Genomic DNA, 27,316 nt, shown 5'->3' on the forward strand with positions numbered 1-27,316 from the left:
TTTATAACATAATATCTGTGTCTATATCTGCATATTATGCCTGTATATCTATGTTATGATTACATATACTATAATGGTATTCTATATCATACTTGTGTATTTGTATGTTTTCTATGTTACATAGAGATATGGATGTGTATGCATATGTATGTGTAAAGCACATGTATATTCATACATACCCACAGATATACGTGTCTGTATTATCTACAGCTAGCTTTGTTCCTATGGCTTCCTGCTTCACATAGATATTTTGCCTCCTGTCTACACTCTTGAGGGCTGAATTACGGTTTCCCAGCTTCGCATCGTACAGTCCTTAATGCATAGTTATGTACAGTGTTGTGCTAAGTCAACTCTGTATTCCTCCTCAACTCTTTTCTAGAGCACCTGGGACCCGATATAATAGGTCATACTGTACTAACAGTTGAATATGTATTAACACATTTAATCCTCGTAACAGCCCTAGGAGGGAGGTGCTAATATTATTCCCATTTACAGGTGAGGAGATTGAGACACACTTGCCGCAGGGTTGCCGAGCTACACTGGAGTCAGGGTTTGAACCCAGGCTTGTCTGACTCGGTAGCACCTCATAAATACCGGTTTAAATTAGAGATTTGTTGGCTAATGGGTAATGGGGGAAAATGTTGAGTAAGCCTAACCATAATCCTGGATCTTCATTTTATAAATAGAATCATCCACGTACTCCTAGTAATAGTGATGGCAGCTAGGGTTGATTGAATATGTACTGTGCCAAGCCCTGTTCCATATACTTCAGAAGCCCGATTTCATGTCATCCTCCCAATAACCCTATTAGGTGGGTCATGTTTCAGTTTGATGAATGAGGTGAAGTAACTTAACGAGAGTCAGACAACTGGTAAATAGCAGAGCAGGATTTACACCTGGGGACTGTACTGTATATGCCCAAATTAATAGTCTAAGTGTTTCCCCCACTTCCCCAGGTAGCTCTCAGGAAGGAGTCAGCTAGAGGTGTTCATGAAGGTTTTCGTACCCCAAAGACACTGTTGGTTCTTTTATTTTGAACAACATGTGCTGTTGAGGACAGGAAGGCACCGTCACCTAAAGCCTCAGTCAGTGCTGGCTTGGGGTACTTAAGAGCATCAGTTGACACAACCTGGTTTTTTTTGTTGTTGTTTTTTAAAAAGGGGGCAAAGAAGTTTAATACAGATGCAGTCATTATTCCTGGGTGGCAGGTTCACGGTTGTGACTGTTAGAAGTCACTGTAAATTGGTTTTAAAGAGCTCTTCAAAAAAAGCAATATGAAACTGGCCATGACAAATGTCAGAACGGCTTTCCCAGTGTTTCTCCGTTTGCATGTATTTGTCTGGGATAAAGGTCCCACTGACAGCTTCAGTTTTGGATTTGGTGTCTGTACCTCAGACAACCTCAAGACAACCACTCATTCCTGTGCTCTGGGAAACTGTTGAGGAACCCGAAAGGTGGTTCTGGCCAAAGATCTGTGTGAGGGATTTGAATGAAAATTATTTTTATGAAACGTGAGAGTGGAATAAGAACATTTTTTCTAAATTAATATATTTTTTTATTAGAACATGACGTGTAACCAAGTCAGTACAGCTCACTAAATGAAAAACTTTAAATGAGCAGTAGGCTGTCAGTGACATTCCCCAAAAGGATTCAGATTGGGCCTCACAAATCTGAGGCTCTTCAGGGTCATTTATTGTGTTTATTTACAGTCACCCTACAGGAAATGTCTGTCTCCAGCACCCAGCTTCTAACCATCAGGCTCTACTCCCCGCATGTGGGTCAAAATCACGGACAAAGACCAAGTTCCACGTCATTCTGATAATTTGAGAGGCTTATGTAGTCTGGTTTTGTTCTTCTAGTCGTTACGTTAAAGATATGTCTTTAATCTTCCTTAAGATTGGGTGAAGAGTGAAACTTTTTATCTTGTGTTTTTGATAGCCCCAAAGACCCTGCACAGAAGCACAAGAACTCACCTCTGTCGAGTGTAAGTAGCCAAACGATAACCAAGGAGAATAACAGAAATGTGCATTTGGAACACCCAGAGCAGAATCCTGGTTCATCAGCAGGTGACACTTCAGCAGCGCACCGGGCGGTTTTAGGAGAAAACTTGCTAGCCACAGCCCTTGGTCTTTCTGGCGGTGGGTCTCAGTCTGATTTGAAGGACGTGGCCGACACAGCAGGAGAGGAGGGGGACACATGCCTCCGGGAGAGCCTCCATCCTGTCACTCGGTCTCTTAAGGCAGGGGGCCATACAAAGCAGCTTGCCTCCGGGAATTGTTCTGAAGAGAAATCCCCACCAGCCTCCATCCTAAAGGAAGGTAGCAGGGACACAGGCTTGGATTTCCGACCTGTGGTGTCTCCAGCAAATGGGGTTGAAGGAGTCAGAGTGGATCAGGATGATGATCAGGATAGCTGTTCCCTGAAGCTTTCTCAAAACATTGCTGTACAGGTCAAGTATCAAGTTTCTACTACTAACGTGGAATTTGGGCTATTTATGTATTTATATACTTATCAAGGGTAGGAGACTTTTTTCTTCGTAGGTGGCGGAGAACTACTCTGTCCCGTTTTTTTATTGGCAACTGTCGTACGATTTTCGTGTGGTGCTATGTGATGTCATCCTTCTGGTGTTCAATAAATAATAAAGCCAGGAGCCAGGATCCTGTCGTGGCGCCAGGAAACTTTATGACCTACGTATAATCTCTTTCACTGACTAGTGGATGAGTGTAGGTCATTAGCATTCATATTTCCCATCTTTGTCCTTGCAGGAGGAATCCTTGTTAATTCTCTGACCTACATCTTAAGAAGTACAGTGGATCCTGCCTCCTAGTGCTTGGTGTGCTTTGTTATAGGAGGAAAGATGGGCACAAGAGGCAGTAGGGGGCGAGATTCTTACTTCACGCCTGAGGCTGTCTCTCTGTCAGTTCTTGGGTCTTGTTCAGGTTCTTTTGTGGGATAAATGTTCAATGCAATATACATGCCAGCTCCTATTTGCCAGACCTATAGTTCTTCCCTTGTTAATAAGCCACTAAGGGAACGCAAAATTTAGCTGCTTAGTTACTTGTGACAGATTTCTAGGTAAAATTACTAAAGAGCAGTTCTGCCTTTTAAAACGTCTCTGAACAATCATGAATATAATTGCTTCTTTCTTTATAGACTGACTTTAAGACGGCCGATTCAGAGGTAAACACGGATCAAGATATTGAAAAGAATCTGGTGAGTACTTAAACTGTCACAGTGAATATACAAGATCATTCACTCAGACTATCTAGAGTCATACCATCTCATCTGGAAAAGGTGCAGGAATCTCCTTTTCAAATCCCTAACAGATGGTCAGCTAATTTCTTTCTACTTGATCACTCCCAGAGATGGGAAGCTTGCTACTCGTAACGCAGCCTCTTGTATTTGACAAAGAGCTCTTATTGTTACATCTTGTTCCGAGGTGAGGATAGCACCTGTCATACTTAGAGTGCTCTCCTGAGCTATGTAGACTAAATCCAAATCTTCCTTTACTTGTTGGCCCTGTGTATCCTTGAAGTTTGTTTATTCCTCTTCCCCTTATTCCTCAAGCGTGAATCTTTCCAGAAAAAACATTCCCAGACGTTTTTAACAGTCTTCTTTTCTTCATCCAATATATTTTCCAGCCCTTCCCTTGTCCTGCTGACTTTCCCACCTGGACAAGTTCCATCTTATCAATGTTGCTTTGAAAATGTGATCCTGAGAACTAAATACAATAATCCAAATACAGAATAATGAAGTCACAGCACAGTGGGGTTCTCCTTCTGTCTATCCTGCCAGACACTATTTCTTAAGTCTCCCTTGGCTAAGTCTCCCCAGTCTGCTCAGCATTTTGAGCTTTCAGCCAGACTCCCATCAGGTCTTTTTCTGGTGTACCGTTGAGTCGTCTCTTCCCTTTTATTCCTAGCAATTGGTTTTTAAAACCTAGAAAGCTGCACATTTATCTTTGTTAAAATGGTCTCTGATCTATCTCTGGTATTTTGTCGCAGAAACTTCCACCCTCAAGAATATAGATACCAGGGGTGCCTGGGTGGCTCAGTGGGCTAAGCCTCTGCCTTTGGCTCAGGGCACAGTCTCAGGATCCTGGGATAGAGCCCTGCGTCGGGCTCTCTGCTCAACAGGGAGCCTGCTTCCCCCTCTCTCTGCCTGCCTCTCTGCCTACTTGTGATCTCTCTGTCAAATAAATAAATAAAATCTTAAAAAAAAGAATATAGATATCAAAGTGTATATTTTTCAAGAGGAAGGATGATGCTGGGAAAGGTACCCTAGCGTCAGGAAGAGGTTTTTAGGGTAATATGTGTTAACTGAGTGAAAAAAAATGAGAGAGAAAGTGCTTGTAGCAACCAGATGAGAAAGTAGGTATTTGTTCAAGTGGAAGAAATTGAGGGGCAGATGGAAAGAAGGAAGTTGTGGGAGTATATTAGCAAGATGAAGTGAATAAAGTTTTTTAAATACAAGGTAGCAACTTGGAGTTACTCCTAATAGGCAGGTAAAAAGGTCCTAGAGATAAGCGAGCTGGTGGAGATGTGCTGGGTGAAAACCAAGCCAGAAGAGAAGTCCCAGGGAAGGGGGTTGGGGGTGGGGATTCACCTTTTCTTGAATACTTACTCTAAGCACTTCACATAGAGTATTTATTTTGTCCCCACAGTTGTATGGTGGGGTTCTGATGACTATAGTAATCCAAGGGCCAACTAAGTTATAAATAAGTTTTAGCATCAGTCTGAAGCAGGAATGGAAACTACCAAGTGATTGGGCCAGAAGAGGCCCGGGGTTATGTTTTGTGTGGCTGTTTTCTTTTGGGTAGCGGGATGGCCCACATGCCTTTATTTTGTTTATTTTATATTATTTTATTTTTTCAAATTTTCCTTTAAATTCTAGTTAGTTAACATACACTGTGGGCCCACATGCTTTTAAAAAGTCAGTGGAACTAGGCAGGTGTTAAGCTTGGTAGCAATACAAGAAATCTGGCTTCTGTTTTGTTTCCTTTTTTGTGCATTTATGGTAATTTCCCACTGGCTGCGTTTGAAATTATAACTTCTGGTCCTTGGAACCAATTAGACACTGATTAAACCAAGTAACTTTGGCTTGTTAAGATGAAATGATAATGGATGAAGTAGTTTACTCTATAGCCTTTCAGTTCTCTTTTTGTATGTACTAACAGTGTATACCTTGAGACTTCTTTTCATGAGACTGGTGGTTTTTTCCCCTGGCCTCTGTTACTTTAAAGAAGCATTGTGGGTGGAGAAGGTACCACAAGGAAATAAAGGGAAAGAGCTGTGCTGAAGAAAGAAAATATTCCTCTTATCTACTAGTTGCATATATTGGTTCTTAATATTTTGCTTGGTTTAAAGTCCTCCTTTGGAATCTTTTGAAAACTTAATTCTCCTCTCAGAAAAATTTATCCTCCCCACCACATTGCCCTATTTCAAAGAGTTTAGAGACCCTTGAGGACGATCCATAGATCCCAGGTTCAGAATCCCTATAAAGATGTGAGCTGGAGGGTGCTGGGTGGCTCAGTGGTTTAAGCCTCTGCCTTCGGCTCAGGTCATGATCCCAGGGTGCTGGGATCGAGCCCCACATCAGGCTCTCTGCTCAGCGGGGAGCCTGCTTCCCTCCCCCCTCCCTCTCTCTGCCTGCCTCTCTGCCTACTTGTGATCTCTCTCTGTCAAATAAGTAAATAAAATCTTAAAAAAAAAAAAAAGAAGGACATGAGACTGGAGAGTCCCTGGGAGCCCTAGTCACATTTCAGCACCTGGACTAAGGACTAGTTTATCGCAGAGCTAAAATCCCCCCCCACTTTTTTAAAGATTTATTTATCTATTTTAGATAGGGAGCACAAGGAGGAGGGACAGAGTGAGAGGGAGAGAGAATCCCAAGCAGGCTCTGGGCTGAGAATAGAGCCCTATGCAGGGCTGGATCTCACAACCCTGAGACTGTGACCTGAGCTGAAACCAAGAGTCGGACACTTAACTGACTACATTACCCAGGTACTCTGCTAAAGTCCCATCTTGAAACTTCGTTTTTATTATCATAATGTAATAAGTTTTCCTTTGTTCGCCTCTAAAACCTGTTTTTTCTTTGAAAATAGTTAATCTTTTAATGAATAAGTTCAGTTGAATGCTCTTTGTTTAAATTTGACATGGTCTGCTTTATACTAAGTGTGTTTTAAATTGACCGTCTCTTAGCATCCCTTTGAAATATAACCATCACTTTTCTTGATTTACGGATATGGGGAGACAGAGCTGAACTGTGGTCCTCAGAAAACTTTCTTCTACTCTTGTGCTCATGTATGAGAGCTTGCTAATTTGTCCAGTCTGAATTTCATGTTCCCCAGACCTCTTTAGTGGATCTGTCCATTTTCAGCGCTAATGGCCAGTAAGGAATCCTCTTTCTGGATGCGGTTTTGAGTAGGTGATCTGTTTTTTTTTTGTTTGTTTTGTTTTTACCTACTCATTTCTTCTTGTTCTGATAAAATGCTTCCTTCTTCTTATTCTCTAGAGCAGTGATTGACAAATTTTTTCTGTAAAAGGTCAGAGGGTAAATGTCTTAGGCTTTGGGGCTCTGTGGGTTCTGTTGCAACCATTCCACTCATTGTAGGATAAAAGCAGCCCTTAAGCCATTGGGAATGTCTATTTTCCTATAAAATTTATTTATATGGGCACTGGGTAGCTCAGTTGGTTGAGCTTCCAACTCTTGATTTTGGCTCTGGTCATGATCTCAGGGTCGTGGGATCCGAGCTTAGCACGGAGTCTGCTTTTCTTCCTCTCCCTTGGCCCCTCCACCTGCTTGTGCACGCAAGTTCACACGCTCTCTCTCGCTCTCTCTCTCTCCCCCCTCCCTGAAATGAATAAATAAATCTTAAGAAAAAAATTCAGACAATGGCTGGATTTGGCCCACAGGCCATTCCTTACCACCCCCTTCCCCCAAGCCGAGCTGTGCAACAGGGTTTCCTGTAGTGATGGAAATGTCTTCTATCTGTGTTGGCCAGTGTGGTAGCCATTTGTTCTTGGGACTAAGTACTGAGTACTTGGAAATGTGGCTAGGTGACTGAGGGGCTGTCTTTTAAAATGTTCTTACTTTAATTAATTGAAGTTTATATAGCTACTCATGGCTGTAGTTAGAATATTGGACCCTGTAGCCTAGAGCTCTGCACAGTGCCTTGAACAGCTGGTGTTTTTTGCAATTAAACTTGGGAATTAAACTTTTTTTCTCTTGTTACAAATAGGACAAAATGATGACAGAGAGAACACTGTTGAAGGAGCGTTACCAGGAGGTCCTGGACAAGCAGAGGCAAGTGGAGAATCAGCTCCAAGTGCAATTAAAGCAGCTCCAGCAAAGGAGAGAAGAAGAAATGAAGAATCACCAGGTACCCCGCTTATGTTAAATCTCAATAAGTATGGCTACACTCCCTAATCAGGCTGTAATTTTATTTCTGAATTGGTGGAAGAGCAATGTTTATCTTTTTAATGGTTGTGTTAGAATTTTAAGGATAAAAAGAAGCTTTGAGGGTATCTTGTTCAAAATCTGAGTTTTTTGTTTTGATTTTATTTATTTGAGAGATAGAGCGTGCATGTCTTTGAGCCATTGGAGGGGCATAGGGAGAGAATCTCAGGCAGACTCCCCATTGGGCGCAGAGCCCAACGAGACACTTGATCCCACGACTCTGAGGTCGTGACCAGAGCTGAAACCAAATGTTGGACACTCAGCTGACTGAGCAACCCAGGAGCCCCCATACTCTCACTTCTATTTTAGATTAGAGACAAAAGTTAATTAATATATTTTGTTGACATTCGTTACTTGGAAAACCATGTAATTAGACTCTTATGTTATATTAAAAAACGGTAATTCTAGGGGCAGCTGGTAGCTCAGTTGTAAGCGCCTGCCTTCAGCTCAGGTCATGATCTCAGAGTCCTGGGATCGAGCGTCAGGCTCCCTGCTCAGTGGGAAGCCTGCTTCTCCCTCTCCACCTCCCCCTGCTTGTGTTCCCTTTCTCACTATCTCTGTCTGTCAAATAAATAAATAAAATCTTTTAAAAAACCCAAAAATATAATTCTAGTAGATTAAAAATCTACGTATGAACACTGGAAAAAGTGTTAATTAGAAGGAAATTTAGGACAATGTTTATAAAACCTTGGCTTGCAAGAGGTCACTTTAAGCCAGGTAAAAAACCCAGAAGCCATAGAAAAATGAATCGATTTAATTATGTATAATTTAAAACTTCTGATATGGCAGATGATACATCAGAAGATCAGTGGTAGATTGGGAAAGTATTTGTAGCACATCTGATAAAGGGTTTAATATCCATATCTGTGTTCTGAGTCTCCTACAAGTTCGTAGTAGAAGTCAAGTACTCTAGAAAAAACTCAGGAAAGGTTATTGTATAGTTTCCTGTTTCTCCTGTAACAAATTACCATCAATTTGCCACCTGAACACCATACAAATTTATTATCTCACAGTCCTTTAGGTCAAAAGTCCAAGTCACTGGGCTAAAATCCAAGTATTGGCAGGGTTGCATCACTTTCTGGGGACTCTGGGGGAGAATACCTCTTTCTACATTTCCAGCTTCTAGAGGCTGCTTGTATTCCTTGACTTGTGGACCCCGTCTCTACCTTCAGGTTCAGCAAATTTGCATGTCTGACCACTCCTCCCCAGCCACAACTTCCTCAGATCACAATTGAGAAAGGTTCTCCACCTTGAAAGACCTGTGTGATTATATTGGGCCCACCCAGATGATCCAGGACTGTCTCCCTGCATCCGGGTCTTTACCTTAGTCAGATCTGCACAGTCTCTTTTCTCGTGGAAAGAAACATAGTCACAGGTCCCAGGGATTAGGTTAGATTAGAATGTGGACATATTTTGGGGGCAGGTGTTATTATTTTGCCTACAACAATTATTAATGGTGGGGCACCTTGGTGGCCTAGCCAGTCAAGCATCTGCTTTCAGCTCAGGTCAAGATCTCAGGGTCCTGGGATCAAGCCCTGAGTTGGGCTCTCTGCTCATGCGCTTGTGCTCTCTCTCTCTCTCTCTCTCTCTCTCAAATACATAAATAAAATCTTTAAAACAATTATAAATGGTAGTATTCAGAAGAAGAAAAGCAAGTGGATAATACATAAAAGGCTCGGCCTCAGCCTCACTGGAATTCATTCATTCATTCATTTAGCAAATGTTTTCAGAGTTCCTGATCCAGTCTCTGCAAATTTAGCAGTAAAGGGAACATAGTCTCTGCACTGAATGCTTATTCTAGTTGGAGGAGGCTGACTGCAGAAACAGTAGAGAATGGGAGTTAGGAAAATGTTTCTTAAAATGATTAGATATCATTTCTCTCTCTCCCCTCAGAAGATTGGCAAAAATGAAATAGGTTATCAAGAGTGAGGAAAAATGAACCCTTTCCAGACATTTGTATATGGATTGTTACAGCGTTTTGGAAAAGTTACTAAGAATTGTCAGTTAAGACTTAAAATATGCAATGACCTAGCAATCATTTCATTAAGTCTTTTCTACAGAAATAAAAGTTTTTATATGAAAATGTAGATATACAGTGTATTTATTGCAGTAATTTGTGTAGTTAGAGAAAACTGGAGTCAACTTGACAGACTCCTTACATAGAATGGTTAGATAAATTGGATATATATACATAGACATGTTATGTCATATATTGCTATTTTTAAGTTAAATCTGTATATTTATTTTACTTTACTTTTTAAGATTTATTTATTTATTTGAGAAAAAGAGAGTACACTTGAGTGGGGGAGCGGTAGAGAGAGAAGGGAGAGAATCCCAAGCACATCTGCACTGAGCCCGGAGCCTGACGGGGCTCGATCCTGCAGCCCTGAGATCATGACCCAAGCCGAAACCAATCACATGTTTAACCAACTGAACCACGCAAGTGCCCCCAGTTAAATCTGTATTGACAGTATGCTCACATCAAGTGAAAAAAAGCAGGATGCAGAATAATGTGTATAAAATCATCTCATGATTGACCGAGCCTGGGTGGCTCAGTTGGTCAGACGGCAGCCGCTGACCATTGTATTTTGGTTAGCGTCTGCCTTTGGCTTAGATTGTAGTCCCAGGATCTGGGGATTGAGTCCTGCATGGGGAGCCTGCTACTCCCTTTGCCTGCCGCTCCTCCTGCTTGTGTTCTCTCTCTGTCTCTTTCTCTGACAAGTAAATAAATAAAATCTTTAAAAAAAAAATCATCTCATTTGGAAAAAACACAGAAGCAAAGAACTACATATTTTAGTATATGTGTGTTTGTGTGAGAATAAAGATGTGAAAGCAGTCCTACGAAACAGTGAACATATTAATGATGGGTGGAATTGGCATGGATTAAGGAGTGACTTAACTATCACTTTTTTATTATTCCACTTATTACTGCAAAGACATATATTTTTGTTAAAGTACAAAAGGAACCAAAAAACTTCTCACACATAAGAAAGCAGAACCTTAACAAAACAAAACAGGACCATTTTTATAGGACATAATGAATTCCTACCCCTTGTAAGAATGCTTTTCTCAGCATTCATAGCAGGTGTTCATTTGGCCTTTATCCGAACATGGGTGGAAGGGTTATTGCTTCTCAGGGCAGTAAATCCCATTTTGAACAGTTGTGATTATCAGAAATTTTTGCTCCTGCTGAATTGAAATCTGCTTTATTGTAACTTTCTCTCTTACATCTAAATACTGGCTTTCAGAGCTACTCATCAACCCAATTCCTTCAATCCAGCTTGAATTTACTAGAGTCCATGTATTAATTTGTGTTAGTTGAAAATAACCTTCAGACCAAAAGAACTAATTCATTTCCTTCTTTATTTGTGTGTGACTGTAATTATGGGGGACTCAGGAGATACTAAAAGCTATCCAGGATGTAACAATAAAGCGAGAAGAAACAAAGAAGAAGATAGAGAAAGAAAAGAAGGAGTTTTTGCAGAAGGAGCAGGATCTGAAAGCTGAAATCGAGAAGCTTTGTGAGAAGGGCAGAAGGTAAATGATGCTGTCAAGAGTAAAACCTCTGTGTGCGTGTGTGGATTTATACGTAGCATCCAGTCGTGTTTGTGTTCCTGCTTTCTTTCGGTCTAATTTTTATTTGAAAAACAAGTGCACAAATAAAATCCTCTAATGATTTTAGCTTTTTCAGCACCTTGTGTTAGATTCAATAAAAAAAAAAAAATTTTTTTTCAGATTCAATAATACCTTGAAAATAATAGCAGCTGATTGTTGGGTCCTAAGTATGATCCAGATTTTGAAATGCATCTAACACCTGCTTCACTTGCTTTGAACCTGGTTTTTATTTAGAAGTTCAGGCTTTGGGAATATTTTGATTATGTTATTCAGCATCAAAACAAATTTCAAACAGTAACATTGTAAGTAAGCCTTTGGAAAGAATTATTCAGTGGATCTCTGTTCTCTTTTGGGTACTATAGCAAGAGCAAGGTGTGCATAGAATTTGGTCAAATATTCAGTTTTCCAAGTTTCTTAACATGGAAATCGAAATAATGTGAACCCTGATGATTTTATTTAAATTCTAAAATGTGCTTTTATCAAGAAAATCTTGGCCTGCTGATGAGTCAGAGCTCTGAGGGAAAAGTATCAAGTTCAATGGTTGAATCATTTTCCAGGTATGAAAGGCGGTAATCGTAAAAGGTCAGCATGAGAAAGAATGTTTGGGAAAGAGCCTAAGGACCAATCTGTTTCGTTGAGAATTGAATGATAATGCTTTGAAGGTCGGTTAGTTGTCCATGAAGATCCATGTGTCAGCGATTATGAAGAGTGTGCTAGGAGTAGAATGCTATACCTGGCGTTGTTAGTGATTGCACACCCTGCCACCCCCCAGCAACAGCATGGCCTCTGCCATCATCGTCACAGGCTGGAGGGGGATGGTGAAACAGAGACGTTAGCAGCAGTCTTAGCAGAAGCTGGGAAGGTGAATCTGCCGTGATAATTCTAGGCTCTGTGAAAGATTTCCTTTTGATGTGTACTCTACACTCTTAAATGTTATCTCTGACCACTTTCTCAGCCTTCTGAGTGGATAAGCCCAGATGGTGATTGATGCTAACAGTTTACTGCTCGTGGTCTGGAAGATACAATTGGGCTTTCTTATGTGTTACCATCATCAAAATGACCCTTTCTGTCATGGTTTCTGTGGAATGTGAATTTCCAGAAGTAGGTAGAAGAAGTCTTCTGTATTTATCTTTGTTCTAGCAGGGATGCGTGTTTTGTTTTGCGTTCCATCATCCACAGTAACTGTGGGCACAGATATTTTGATCATTGTATTTGTCTGCTCAGACTGCCGTCACAGAGTTAGCACAGACTGGGTGACTTAAACAATAGTAATTTATTGTCTCACAGTTCTAAAGGCTGGAAGTCCAAGATTAAGATGCCAGGAGGGTTGGTTTCTGGTGAAGCCTGTCTTCTTGGCTAGCATACGCTGCTGCCTTCATGCTCTGTCCTCACATGGCCTTTCCTCCTCGTGTGCTTAATCTCAATGTCTCTGGTCTTTGTGTAAGGACACCAGACCTATTGGATTAGAGCCCGATCCTTATGATCTCATTTAACTTTAATTACTTCATTAAAGGCCTTATCTCCAAATACAATCAAATTGCTGGTGAGGGCTTCTACACATGAATCTGCGGGGGACACAATTCAGGCCATAATAGTCATGTTTCCTGTTCATAACTCATACCGTCAGCCAGCGCTTACTGAGTGTCTACTGCGAGACTGACAATATGGGCCTGGAGAATGGAAGGTCCTCGTGGAGCTTATTGTTGACTAGGAGAAATGACAGATAATTACAAACTAGTATAACGATACCATAATAGTGGTGGTATGAGAGCATGTAGAAGGGGTAATGGAACCCAGACGAGGCGGGGAGTCAGAGAGGCATTCCCAGAGGAAGTGATTTCCAGAATTAAATCCTGAAAGGTGAAGGGGAATATGAACTCCGCATGCAATGCATGATCCTTGGAAGGATCCTGGATTAAACAGGTAACTTTCAAAGAAAGAGTTACAGGGGTGGAGGTTGGTACAGGGAGGAACTGGGGCAAAGAACAGGGGAAAGACATTGTAGGCAGGCGGCCTACAGACAAGAGAGAACAGCACCTGAGCTGTAGGGAGGTGGGGAGGAATGAGGAATGAGACCAGTATAGCAGTGGGAAGCCCGTCACAAAAGACTCATGTATCAGGAGTTTGTGTTTTTCCCTGGTAGAGATACTGAAAGATTTTAAGTGAGGAGAGGTATCAAAGGAGGAGTTCTGCATTTTAGATAAATTACTTTGGCAGGTGGAAAATAGGTGGGAATAGTGTAGAGGACCATGTAGGAGACTTAAGTCTCAGATCCTGCATGAGAGTGACAGTGGCCCACACTGCAGTGGCCCCGGCTGGGAGGAGAGAATTTCACACTGATGCTATGTAAAAGTGAATTTACAGAGTACCCGGGTGGCACAGTTGGTTAAGCGTCTGACTCTTGGTTTCAGCTCAGGTCACGATCTCCGGGTCGTGAGGTTAGAGTTCTGAGTCCGGCTCTGTGCTCAGCATGGAGGCTGGTTGGATTCTCTTTCCCTCTCCCGCTGCTCCTGCCTACTCCCTGCTCTTTCTCTTCCTCAAAACTAAATTAATTAATTAAAAAAAAATTAAAGGTGAATTTACTTAATAGAAATCTGCTAAGTGCTTTGTACTCTTTGAGGATAGTATGTATTTTAATGTAATTGTAATTGTAAAGAGGACACCCTGAGTTAACAAAAAAACAAAACCCCAAAACCAAGGAAGTAATATTCAGTTTAGTCACATATTCGATGATTTTCTCCTGGATACCTGGTAGCTTTGTTATGGCCATTGTCCTGCTTTTGTGGGTCCCTTCCTAATTCCCAGATGATATTCTTGCGGGGTATTGCTGGTCTAAGGAGGGGAGCAACAAGTAGGACTCCTCCTCAGTAGAAGATGGTGAGCCTGTACTTTAAAAGACATCATTAGTTGATTCATAGAAGTACCCTGGGACAAAAAGCAGGAACTGAAATACTAAACATGATTCTTCTTTTTAAAAAAATATTCTGAGCATGGGGCACCTGTGGGGCTCAGGTGGTTAAATGCGTGCTTTCAACGCAGGTCATGATCTCAGGGTCCTGCAGTTGAGCCCTGCACTGGGCTCCCTACTCAGCGGGAAGCCTGCTTCTCCCTCTTCTTCTACCGCTCCCCTGGCTCATGAGGCTCATGTACTCTCTCTCTCTCTCTTTCTTAAATAAATAAATGAAATCTTGAAAAAAAAATGTTTTGAGCTTGCCTGATGAACTCATATGATAGTGTAATAGGTAAGTAGCACATCGAGGGACTTACTGTTGGACGTATTTTTTTAAAAAGATTTTATTTATTTATGAGAAAGAAAGAGAAAGAGAGTAGGGGAAGGAGCAGAGAGAGAGAGAGGAACAAAGAGACTCCATGCTGAGTGCAGAGCCTGTCACAGGGCTCGATCTGAGGACCCCGAGATAATGACCTGAGCCAAAACCAAGAGTCAGACATTCAACCAACTGAGGCACCCTGGCACCCCTGGAAGCATTACTGTAGGTGTCATTTCGGAATCTGTACTAAATTGAAATCAACAAGGTACATGAAGATTTGTTTTGGAAATTTCTCACCAAATGCTAGTTTATGTAACTGGTATGTGTAGAAGCCCTCGCAGCTTGCCTAGCAATCAGTAAGTCTGGTGAACATTTCCTGGGTACAGAGCAGTGAGCCAGGCTCTTGCAACATCCTGTACGTGATCATAGCTGTCCTTCCTTCCAGCAGGCTGCTCATTCCCAGTGAGTCTACACTTTGACCGCTTCATGTCCTCTTTCTTGTTCGGTGACCTCACTCCATCTCCCACCAGTCTTCCAGCTCCCTGGAAGCATGTCTTCCTCATGCCAGCCTTGGTGCACGTCCCATGCTTGGATTACCCCCTTGGTGTTCCCCTCAGTTCTCTTTCCTCTCATTCTTCTGTAGTACTCCGGTCCTGGGTCAGGTCAGCCACCTGACTTCTCTGTCTTTACAACCGGGCTGCTGAGTGCTGCTGGAGACAACCCTCCACCTGTGTATCTGCTAACATCACCTGAATCCTCGGGGCTCCCTCTTCCTCTCAGGGTTGTCCCAGACTTTTACCTCCCTTTCTCACCTTTCTCTCCCTACCATTTCTCTCCTTAGTTTTAGCAGATGATCTCGCTTTTTATTTCACTGTAAAAATAGAGAACATTAAGTGAAACCTCGTTCTGTTTCTCAGCTCTCAACAGACACAGCCATCCTTTCCTCTGGTCCCTGTATCTGAGTCTAAACTTTGTACCTGTATGTAACTTCAGTTCACTCTTGCTTCTGCCATTTCTCCAAACATGGCAGCACTATGTACCCCCTGTCTAAACTGAATAACCAAGAGTCATCCTAAATTCTCTCTTAGCGCCCTTTCTACCACATCTCTTTTACTAAGTCCTGTACATTCTTTTTTTTTTTTTTTAAAGATTTTATTTATTTATTTGACAGAGAGAGATCACAAGTAGGCAGAGAGGCAGGCAGAGAGAGAGGGGAGGAAGCAGGCTCCCTGCTGAGCAGAGAGCCCGATGCGGGACTCGATCCCAGGACCCTAAGATCACGACCTGAGCCGAAGGCAGCGGCTTAACCCACTGAGCCACCCAGGCGCCCCTAAGTCCTGTACATTCTTAATATTAATTATCCCTTTATTTGGGTGCCTGGGTGGCTCAGTCCGTTAAGCAGATGCCTTTGGCTCAGGTCATGATCTCAGGGTCCTGGGATTGAGCCCCACATTCTCCCCCTGTCTGTCGTTCTCTCTGCTTGTGCTCTCTCTCTGTCAAATAAATAAATTAAATTAAATTAAGTAAATAAAATCTTTAAAGAAAAATTATCCTTCTCCCTGTTCACGCTGACCCTGGCAGTTCAGGATCTCGTCAGTCCTAGATCACTGAGGTAGGCTATGAAACTTTCTATGCCTTCACTCTTCCTCCCTTCTCACTTGTATAGTACACAGCTACCGTAGAAATCTTTTTCACATCCACATCTGATAATGTCATTTCCCTGCTGAAAATTTTTCATAGTTCTTTATGGCTTTCAGGGTAAAGTTTTAACTCTTTAGCGTAGTATGGAAGGCCCTCAATGACCTAGTCCCTGTTCATGTCTCCAGCTATACTTTTACTGCTCCCCTGAAGAACCCTGCTGGTTTTTACTTACTGCTACCTGAACTCATTTAAAACTCAGCCTGTATTATCTACTCTAGAAAGCTTTCCCAGATCCTCCCCATCTCCTCCCCTTCACACATGGTGAAGGTTTCAGATGAGCCTCTGTATGCATTCGCATGCTGAGTATACCTCTGTCTTAACACACACCTCTTATGGTCTTTTTGTTGACCTGAATGCCTCCCCCATCATGTAGTTAGTTTCTTGAGAGTAAGTGTTTTGATGATCTGTTGCTGTGTAAAACAACCATCAATAACTTAATATCTTGGGGTGCCTGGGTGGCTCCATCTTTAAGTCTGCCTTCAGCTCGGGTCATGATCCCAGGGTCCCGGGATCAAGCTCCACGTCAGGCTCTCTGCTGAGTGGGGAGCCTGCTTCTTCCTCTCTCACTCCCCCTGCTTGTGTTCTCTCTCTCACTGTATTTCTTTCTGTCAAATAAAATCTTAAATGAAAAATAACTTAGTATCTTAAAACAAAATAATTTATTATTTTTCACAGTTTGGGGAGTTGATTAAGTCTCGGATGGATGGTTCTGCTAGTCTCCTCTAGGGTCATTCCTGTAGCTGTGATTGGATGGCGGCTGGGACTGGAACACCCAAGATGGCCTCATTCATATTTCTGGAGCCTTGGCAGGGACCCCTGGAAGGCTGGGCCCAGCTGAGCCACAGACAAGTCTAGGCCATTTCTTACTCTTTCTCTCCGTAGTGTCTTTTCCCTGTCCAGGTGGTCTTTCCAGCAGAGGGGCCAGATTTCTTACTTGGTGGCTCAGAGCTTCCAAGAGTACAAAAGTGGAAGTTTCTAGGCTTCCCTAAGGCACAGACTTGGAACTGGCACAGGGCTATTTCTGCGGCATTCTTTTGGTTAAAATGAGTCACAGGGCCAGCGCAGATTTAGTGTTGGAGGGGGCTGAGCATGAACACCAGCAGGCCTGGTTCTTTGGGAGGGGTCCATATTTGGAAATCTGTTACTGCAGCAAGTAACACATCTCACTTAACTTTTTCTGCTCAGTATTTGTTAATATCTTTGGATATAGGGAATCATAGAAGTTATACAAATAGGAGATGCATAATTGGAGATGTTTTAGAAATATGCAGAGTGAATTATGGGGAAAGAATGAGGTTGGGACACCAACCAGGAAGCTCTTACAATAAACTGAGTTTCTAAGGATTGTTATAAGACTCATGATGGTGGAATGAAAAGGAAGAAATGGATTCTGGAGGAATCAGTGCTTGATTATTTTAGAGATTAAGGCTGGGGGAGGTGTCAGACCCTGGGTAACTGTGTGCTACCTGGATAGTAATTGGAGTGGAATTCCCATTTTAAGTTCTGAGGGTAAGGGTAATGTGATGATATGAGACATAGAAGTTCAAATCCTCAGTCGGCCATTGAAAGTGGGACCCTGGAGTAGAAGAAATGCTTTGTCTTGGTTTGGAGTTGACTGCATGGTGGTGATAGTTACAAGACTGAAAGTGTTCCATGAGAGAAAGTGTAGAGTAGGGCTCAGTTCTGAACACTGAGGCACACCTACAGTTTGGGAGTACAAAGAGGAAGGGAAGGCAGAAAGAAAAGGAAACAGCTTAGAATAGTAATATGGGGCTTCAAAGGGGGAGGTGCGTGACAGTGTCAGAAACTGCAGGGAAGTACATGAGAATCAGGTCTGAGTAAAGGCCATTGGTAATTACTGAGTGTAACCAGCAGGGATTTGTAGGCAGAGGAATTAAATTACTGGATTTACTTTTCCCCCAGTATCTTATTATGAAGATTTTTAAACACTAGGAGAAGCTGGAAATGTTGTATCTTAACACTCACTCCCTAGACTCAACAATTAACTTTCTGCTAAATTTGTTTTAGGAATATCTTTCCATCCCTCTATCCATTCATCAGTCCATCTTTTTTTTTTCTTTACGAAGTATATCAGAGTAAGTGGCAGTCACCAGTAACTTCACCTTTAAATCTGTTAATGTGCATATCATTAATTAGAGTTAAATAGTATTTGTTGTTTCCTTTTCTTTTTTTTTTTTCTTTTTTTTTTGGCAATGTATATGCAGTTAAATACATAAGTCTTAAGTATGGTGTTCCATGAGTTTTGACCAATGTCAAATGCCTGTGTAATTCAAACCCCGTTAAGATTCAGAGAATACTACCTTTAAATCGAATGGTCCCTTCACACTTTCCCAGTCTTTTCTTGTCTCTTCTTCCAAAGGCAACCACTGTTCTGATTTTCTCACTGTAAGTTACCTCTGCTTGTTCTAGAGTGTCACATAAATGAAATCATGCAGTATGTACTCTTTTGTCTAGGACTTCTTTCATTCAGCATCATGCTTTGACATTCATTCATGTCTCTATATTGTCGAGTAGTATTCCTTTTGTTAATATACGACAGTTTATCCATTCCCGTTTGAGAGGCATGTAACAGTTTCCAGATTTTGACTATGACGACTAGAGTTGCTGTGAATAGTCAAGTATGTCTTTGTGTGAGCATATGCTTTTATTTCTCTTGGGAAAATTTCTAGGAGTAGAATCACCAGGTTGTAGGGTAGGTATATGTTTAATGTTATAAGAAACTGACAGATGGGGGCGTCTGGGTGGCTCAGTGGGTTAAGCCTCTGCCTTTGGCTCAGGTCATGGTCTCTGGGTCCTGGGATCAAGCTCCGAGGTAGCATCGCATCACATCGGGCTGTCTGCTCAGCAGGGAGCCTGCGCTCTCTGCCTGTTTGTGATCTCTGTCTGTCAAATAAATAAATAAATAAAATCTTTTTAAAAAGTTAAAAACAAACAACCCCCCCCCAAAAAAAAGAAACTGACAGATCAATTTCCCAAATGGATATATACCGTTTTACACTCTACCTACAAGGTATGAGAATTCTGGTTGCTTCATATCCTTGCCTTTCAAGTAGTTGCGTTTCCTTGTGGTTTTATTTGGCATTTCCCTCATTACTAATGATGTTGATCACTTTTTCCATTTGCTTACTGGCCATGCATATGTTTGTTTGTGTGAAGTGTCCACTCAGATTTTTGCCGCCCTGCCTTTTTTTGGGTTGTTTTTGTCCTTTGCCTATTGCAAATATAAAGCCCTTAGTCAGTTATATATTCTGTGAAAATGTTCTTCTACTCTCTGACTTAGCTATTCGTTTTTTAATTGTATCTTTTGATGAACAGAAGTTTTAATTTTAAGGCTATCTAATTTATCACGTTTTCTTTTATAGTTATTGCATTCTTTGTCCTAAAAAACCTCGGCCTACCCTGAAGTAGCAAAGGTGTTCTCGTCTGTTTTCTTATGGAAGCTTTATCATTTTAGCTTTTATCTTTATGATCCATCTCAGGGTAATTTTTGTGCATGGTGAGAAGTAGGGGTTGAGGTTCTTTTTTTTTTTTTTTTAAGACTTTATTTATTTATTTGACAGACAGAGATCACAAGCAGGCAGAACAGCAGGCAGAGAGACAGAGGAGGAAGCAGGCTCCCCGCTGAGCAGAGAGCCCAAAACGGGACTTGATCCCAGGACCCTGGGACCACGACCCGAGCCAAAGCAGTGGCTTTAACCCACTGAGCCACCTAGGCGCCCCTGAGGATCATTTTTTGAGGTTCATGTGCCTATCTAGTTGTCCCAGCACGATCCTTTTCCCCCATTGGATTGTTTGACACTTTTGCCAAAAACCAAATGACATTTTGAGTCATCTGTATAAATAGTGGGTCTATTTCTGAGTACTATTCTATTGCATCGGTATATTTGTCTATCTTTATGCCAAATCATGCTGTTATGATGATTATGGCTTAATAATAAGTCATGGTCACAAAATACAAAGTCTGCTTTTTTTTTTCCCAAGGTTCTTTGGACTTTGTACTATCTTTAGGTCATTTGAACTACCATATATGTTTGAGAAACAGCCTGCCAGTGTCTACAAAAACAAAACAAAAATTGGTGGTTCATAGTTTCTTTGAAACTGTAAATCAGTTTGGAGAACATTGACATCTTAATAATACTGAGCCCCCCAATCCATAAATATATATCTGTTTATTTAGATCTTTATGTTACCAACATTTCAGAATTTTCAGAGTATAAGGTCTTACACAGCTTTCTTTAGGTTTCTAAAGAAATTTTTTCCTAAGTATTTTATGTTCTTTGACACTATTTAAGGAGAATTAAATTTTCTTTTTTTTTTAATTTAAAGATTTTTACTTACTTATTTGACAGAGATCACAAGTAGGCAGAGAGGCAGGCAGAGAGAGAGAGGAATGGAAGCAGGCTCCCTGCTGAGCAGAGAGCCCAATGTGGGGCTCGATCCCAGGACCCTGAGATTATGACCTGAGCTGAAAGCAGAGGCTTTAACCCACTGAACCACGCAGGTGCCCCAGGAGAATTAAATTTTCAAAAAAATTTCCAACCATTTCTTTTCTTATTTTTTTTTTAAGATTTTATTTATTTGTTTGACAGAGATCACAAGCAGGCAGAGAGGAAGGCAGAGAGAGGGGAGGGAAGCAGACTCCTTGCTGAGCAGAGTCCGATGCCAGGCTCGATCCCAGGACCCTGAGATCATGACCTGAGCCCAAGGCAGAGGCTTAACCCATTGAGCCACCCAGGTGCCCCAACCATTTCCTGCTAGTATGTAAAAATACAATTTATTTTGTATATTTACCTTATATCTACTACTTTGCTAAATTTACATATTAATGTTTTAGTTGTTTTATAGATTCCTTAAGATTTTCTACATAAACAATTATAGCTTTTATGAATATACAGTTTTATTTCTTCCTTTCAAATCTTAAGCCTTTTATCTCTTGTGAACATTAGTACACTGACTAGGACCTCTGGTACAGTGTTGAATAGAAGTGGTAGAGTAGACATACTTACCTTGTTTCTAGTCCTAAAGGGAAATGTTTAGTATTTTACTGTTAATTGGGATAATAGCTATAGGTTCTATATAGATGCCCTTTATCATACTGGGGACGAAATCTTCAGTTTCTAATTTTTTGAGAGTTTTAACATGATTGGGTGGGTGCTTAGTTTTGTCAAATAGTTTTTCTGCACCTATTAAAATTATTGAATGGTTTTTCTCCTTTATTCTGTTAATATGGTGAATTATATTGATTTATTTTTGAATGTTAAGCCAGTTGTCCATTCTTGGGATAAACCCCCTTGGAAAAGATAAATTATTGTTTTTATGTATTGCTGGATTTGACTTGCTATTATCTTTTAGGGATATTTCTATCTATACTTACTGAGGCATATTATTCTACTTTCTTTTTTTAATTTTTAAAAATGTAATTATATCGGTTGCTTGAGGGGGTGATGTTAGAATCTCTATGATTATAGACTTTCCTCCTTTTAATTTTGTGAATTTTTGTTACTTATATTTCGAAGTTATATTGTTAGATACATATACATTTATGATCATTACATATTCTTTTTTGTTTTGTAAGATTTTATTTATTTATTTGATGGAGAGAGAGATCACAAGTAGGCAGAGAGGCAGGCAGCGGGGTGGGGGAAGCAGGCTTCCCACTGAGCAGAGAGCCCGATGCGGTGCTCAATCCCAGGACCCTGAGATCATGACCTGAGCCGAAGGCAGAGGCTTATTAACCCACTGAGCCACCCAGGCGCCTGATCATTACATATTCTTGATGAATTAGCCATTTTGTCATTATGAAATGTTTCTTTTTCATATTCTTTATGTTTTCTTTTTTAAAGATTTTGTTTATTTATTTGACAGATAGAGATCACAAGTAGGCAGAGAGGCAGGCAGAGAGAGAGATGGGGAAGCAGGCTCCCTCCTGAGCAGAGAGGGCCCAATTCGGGGCTTCATCTCAGAACGCTGGGATTATGACCTGAGCCGAAGGCAGAGGCTTAACTCATTGAGCCACCCAGATGCCCCCATATTCTTTATGTTAAAGTTTACTTTATGTGATATTAATATAGGTGCTGCATTCTTATGCTTATTTTTTACATGGGGTATATTTTTCCATCATTCATCTTCAACCTGTGTGTCATAAAGACAATATAATAATTGGATCTTTCTTTTTGATTTATTCTGACAAGCTGCCTTTTAGTTAGAGGCTTTAGTCAGTTTATATTTAATGTAAGTATTGATATGGTTGAATCTAGGTATACTCTTCTACTATGTAAATTGGATATTAATTCTTGAATATTTTTCAGAATTTTATTTTAAATTGGCCTTTCCTTTCCCAAATACACATCTGTTACATTAATTCACTGGCAACATTCGTTACAAAAATTACATGACTGCTGCTTATTTTGTATTAGACTTGTAATTTTCCTGGATAAGGAATTTGGGAAATTTTCAGTCTTAATTGTGGAAACTTGGAGTTATTATCCCTTAGATTTTTAACAAAGATTTTTAGATATAATATACATCAATAAAAGGCATTTATTTTAAATTGCATGTAGATGAATTTTTACAAATTAATCATGCATGTAAGCACCAACACAATCAAAGTATATAGCACATAGCCGTTACTCTCTAGTGTTCCTTCTCCATCACTGCCCTTTCTTCCTCTTAGTTCCCAGGTAAACACTTTGTCACTATAGATTACATTTACCTTTTCTAGAAATTTGTGTCTAGCTTTTTTCACCCAGCCTATTTTAAGGATTCATCCTTGATGTTATGGATATGAAATACCTCAATAGTTTATTCCTTTTCTTTTTTAAGATTTTCTCTTTTAAAGCAGTTTTAGGTTTACAACAAAATCAAGAGGAACATACAGAGATTTCTCATATACCCCTGCCTCCACACATGCATAGCCTCCCATTAATCAACATCACTTACCAGAATGGGACATTCTTTACTAAGGGTGAACCTATGCAAAGTCCATAGTTTACCTTAGGGTTCACTCTTGGTTTTGCACATTCTGTGGGTTTGGACAAATGTATAATGATGTATATCCATCATTATGATATCATACAAAGTATTTTTCAGTACCCTAAAAATCCCCTGTGCACTGCCTATTCATGTCCCCCTTGCACCTGTCCCCTACCAAGAGCCTCTGATTTTGTTACTGTCTCCATAGTTTTGCCTCTTCCAGAATGGTATATTAGTTGGAATCATACAGTATATAGTTATGTAAGATTGGCTTTTTTTACTTAGTAATGTGTATTTGAGGTTCCTCCATGTCTTTTCATGGTTTGGTAGTTCATTTATTTTTAGTCCTGAATAATAATCCATTGTCAGGATGTACCACAGTTTTTTTAAATCCCTTCATATACCAGCAGATATCTTGGTTGCTTCCAGGTTTTGGCAGTTATGAATGAACATAAACATGCTGCTGTAAACATCCATGTGTGGATTTTGTATAGACCTAAGTATTCAGCTTCTTACAGTAATTACAAAGAGTGCAATTGCTGGATCTAATGGTAAGAGTTTGATTAGTTTTGTGAGATATCACCAAACTGTCTTCCAAAGTGGCCGCACCATTTTGCATTTCCACCAGTAATGTATGAGGATTACTGTTGCTCACATCCTTGTCAGCATTTGGTATTATAGGTTTTGGCCATTCTTATAGATGTGTAGTGGTATCTCATTGCTGTTTTAATTTCCGTGTTTCTGATGACAGTTGCTGTGGAACATCTTTTCATATTATGCTTACTTACCATCTGTGTGTCTTCTTTGGTCAGGTGTCTGTTAAGGACTTTGAACCATGTTTTAATCAGGTTTATTTTCTTATTGTTGAGTATTAGGGGTTTTTTGTATATTTAACCATCCTCTATCAGATGTATCTATCATAAATATTTTCTCCCAGTCTGGTTTGTCTTCTAATTCTAGATACTATCTTTTGCAGAACAGAAGTTCTCAATTTTTTAAAAGATTTAATTATTTGAGAGGTGGGGGAGAGGGAGAGACAGAGAAACTTAAGCAGACTCTGCACAGAGCTGGTCACAGGTTGGATCTTAAAACCCTGAGATCATGACCTGAGCTGAAGCCAAGAGCTGGGTGCTCAACTGACTGCACCACCCAGGTGCCCCAAGACGTTCTCAGTCTTGAAGTCTACTTTGTCATTTATTTCTTTCACAAATTGTGTCTTTGGTTTGTATCTAAGAAGGCATCACCACACCCAAATTTGACTAGGTTTTCTTCTATGTTACCTTAGAAATTATATAGGTTTTTTTTGGTTTTTTTTTTTTTTTTTTTTTTAACATTTAGGCCTGTAATCTATTTTGAGTTAACTTTTGTTAAAGGTGTAAGGTCTGTGTTTAGTTTCACTTTTTGCATGTGCTTGTCCAATTCTTCTAGCACCATTTGTTGAAGAAACTCTTTGTTTCATTTTATGGCCTTCATTCCTTTGTCAAAGATTAGTTGGCTATTTTTGTGAGGATCTGAAATAGACTCTTTATTCTGTTTTACTGATCTATTTGTCTGTTATTTTGCCACTATCACACTGTTTTGATTACTACAGAAAATACTTTATAGAAAGGCTTGAAGTCTGGTATAATTAGTTCTTCAAATTGGTTCTTTTCTTTCAATATTATTACAGCTGATCTTGGTCTTTTGCCTTCCATATAAACTTTAGAATTAGTTTGTTGACATCCATAAGATAACTTGCAGAGATTTGGATTGGCAATGCATGGAATCTATAGATCAAATTGAGAAGAATGGACGTCTTGATAATGTTTGATTCCCTATCCATCAATGTGAAATATCTCTCTGTTTATTTAGTTCTGTTTTTGATTTTGTTCATCAGAGTTTTACAGTTTTCCTTATAAAGATCTTTTATATATTTTGTTGGATTTATACCTAAGTATTTCATTTTGGGGGGATGCTAATGTAAATGATACTGTTTTTAATTTAAAATTCCATTTGCTCATTGATAGTATATAGAAAAGCAGTTGACTTTTGTATATGAATCTTGTATCCTTCAACCTTACTTTAATCTCTTTTTTGTTCAAGGAGGGTTTTTTGATTCTTAACAATTTCCTATGTAGATGATCATGTCATCTGCAAAGATATTTTTGTTTTCCTTTATAATTTGTATACTTTTGATATCCTTTTCTTGTCTTATTGCATTCTTCCAGTATGATATTGATGAGTGGTGAGAGGGACATCCTTGCTTTATACCTGATCTTAATGGGAAAGCTTCAGGTTTCTAACCATTATGTATGATGTTAGCTGTAGGTTTTTTGCAGCTAGTCTTTATCAAGTTGAGAAGATTCCCTTCTATTTCTAGTTTACTGAGTTTTTATCATGAATGTTGGATTTTATCAAATGCTTTTTTTGATAGGATCTTTGGTTTTTCTTTTTTAGTCTTCTGGTGGGACAGATTATGTTAATTAATTTTTGAATGTTGAACTAGCTTTGCACACCTAGGATAAATTCCACTTGGTCATGGTTTAAATTCTTTTTATATATTTTTTTAGATTTGATTTGCTTACATTTTGTTGAAGATTTGGCATCTTATGTTCATGAGCGATATTGGTGTGTGGTTTTCTTTTAATATCTTTGTCTGGTTTTGGTATTAGGTTAATGTTGGCCTCATAAAATGAGCCAGGAAGTATTCCCTCTGCTTCTGTCTTTTGAGGGAGAGTGTAGAAAATTAGTATAGCTTTTTCTTTTTCTTTTCTTTCTTTCTTTCTTTTTTTTTTTTTTAAGTAATCTCTGGGGGTACCTGGGTGGCTCAGTTGGGCATCTGCCTCCAGCTTGGATCGTGATCCTAGGGTCCTTGGGAAGGAGCCCCGCATCAGGCTCCCTGCTTGGTGAGAAGCCTGCTTCTCCCTCTCCCTCTCCTCTAACTTGTGTTCCCTCTCTTGCTGTATCTCTCTCTGACAAATAAATAAAATCTAAAAAAAAAAAAAAAAAAAGTAATCTTTGCCCCTAATGAGATCCCTACCCTGAGATCAAGAGTCTTGCTCCACCAACTGAGTCAACAGGTGCCCTGGTCCAATTTTTTTCTTACATGTTTGGTAGTATTTATCAGTAAATCCTCTAAGCCTGATGCTTTTTTTGTTCTGGAAGGTTATTAATTATTGATTCTTGAATAGATCTAGGTATTCATTCTTTTTTAATGCTGAGTTGTCCATTTTGTGAATATCTCTTTGCAGTTATTCTACTATAAACTGGCTTCTATTCTTCCTGGTGAGAAGTCAGTGACCGTTCATATTATTGTTTTCTTCTATGTATTATGTCATTTTTTCCTATGGCTTCTTTCAAGATTTTCTGTCTTTCGTTTTCAGCAATGTGGCTTTGATCTACCCAGGTGTGATTTTCTTCATATTTTTCCTGTTTAGGGTTTTCTGAGCTTCTTAATCTGTAAAGTTATGTTTTTCATCAAATTTTGTGAAATTTTCTGACATAATTTGTATATATTTTTTCTATCCCATTTCCTCCTTTCTTTCTGGGACTCTGCTTTCACATGTTCGTCACTTTTATATTGTCCTATAGTTCTTGGAGGCTCTGTTCATTTCTTTACTATGTTTACACTGTTCCTCATATTGGGTAACTTCTATTGATGTATCTTCAAGTTCACTTATTCTCTCTTGTATCATTTCTATTCTGTTGTTAAGCCCATGCAATGAATTTCATACTTCCGGTATTGTATTTTTCAGTTCTGTCATTTCAGTTTATTTCTTTTTTATAGTTTCTGTTTCTCTGCTGAAAATTCTTTTTTTTTTTTTTTTAAAGATTTTATTTATTTATTTGACAGACAGAGATCACAAGTAGGCAGAGAGGCAGGCAGAGAGAGAGAGGGGGGAAGCAGGCTCCCTGCTGAGCAGAGAGCCCGATGCACGGCTCGACCCCAGGACCCTGGGATCATGACCTGAGGTGAAGGCAGAGGCTTTAACCCACTGAACCACCCAGGCGCCCCTCTGCTGAAAATTCTTACTTATGCACTTCTTGAGAACATATTTTTTCTGTCCTTTTGCATAGTTAAAGTAAATGCTTTAAAATCCTTACCTGCAGGGCGCCTGGGTGACTCAGTGCGTTAAAGCCTTTGCTTTCGGCTCAGGTCATGAGCTCAGGGTCCTGGGATCGAGCCCCGCATCGAGCTCTCTGCTTAGCCGGGAGCCTCCTCCCCCTCACCCCCTGCCTGCCTTTCTGCCTACTTGTGATCTCTGTCTGTCAAATAAATAAATAAAATCTTAAAAATAAAT

The 27,316-nt window shown here is 40.0% G+C and overlaps 1 protein-coding gene across 4 annotated transcripts in view; it reads left to right on the plus strand.

The window, feature by feature from the left end:
- The window catches only part of RNF214 (ring finger protein 214), a 44,182-nt gene that overhangs the window by 2,075 nt on the left and 14,791 nt on the right, over nt 1–27,316 (plus strand). For 2 of the 4 annotated variants that reach the window (XM_059181681.1, XM_059181690.1), the window contains exons 3-6: nt 1,939–2,449; nt 3,154–3,213; nt 7,241–7,381; nt 10,856–10,995. In XM_059181681.1, coding sequence (XP_059037664.1) covers nt 1,939–2,449; nt 3,154–3,213; nt 7,241–7,381; nt 10,856–10,995 — 852 coding nt within the window. The remainder of the gene's footprint in view (nt 1–1,938; nt 2,450–3,153; nt 3,214–7,240; nt 7,382–10,855; nt 10,996–27,316) is intronic. The other 2 variants (XM_059181700.1, XM_059181708.1) reach the window with 2 other exon arrangements.

The sequence above is a fragment of the Mustela lutreola genome, chromosome 1, assembly GCF_030435805.1.
Source record: "Mustela lutreola isolate mMusLut2 chromosome 1, mMusLut2.pri, whole genome shotgun sequence".
In the NCBI taxonomy this organism is placed as follows: Eukaryota; Metazoa; Chordata; class Mammalia; order Carnivora; family Mustelidae; genus Mustela; species Mustela lutreola.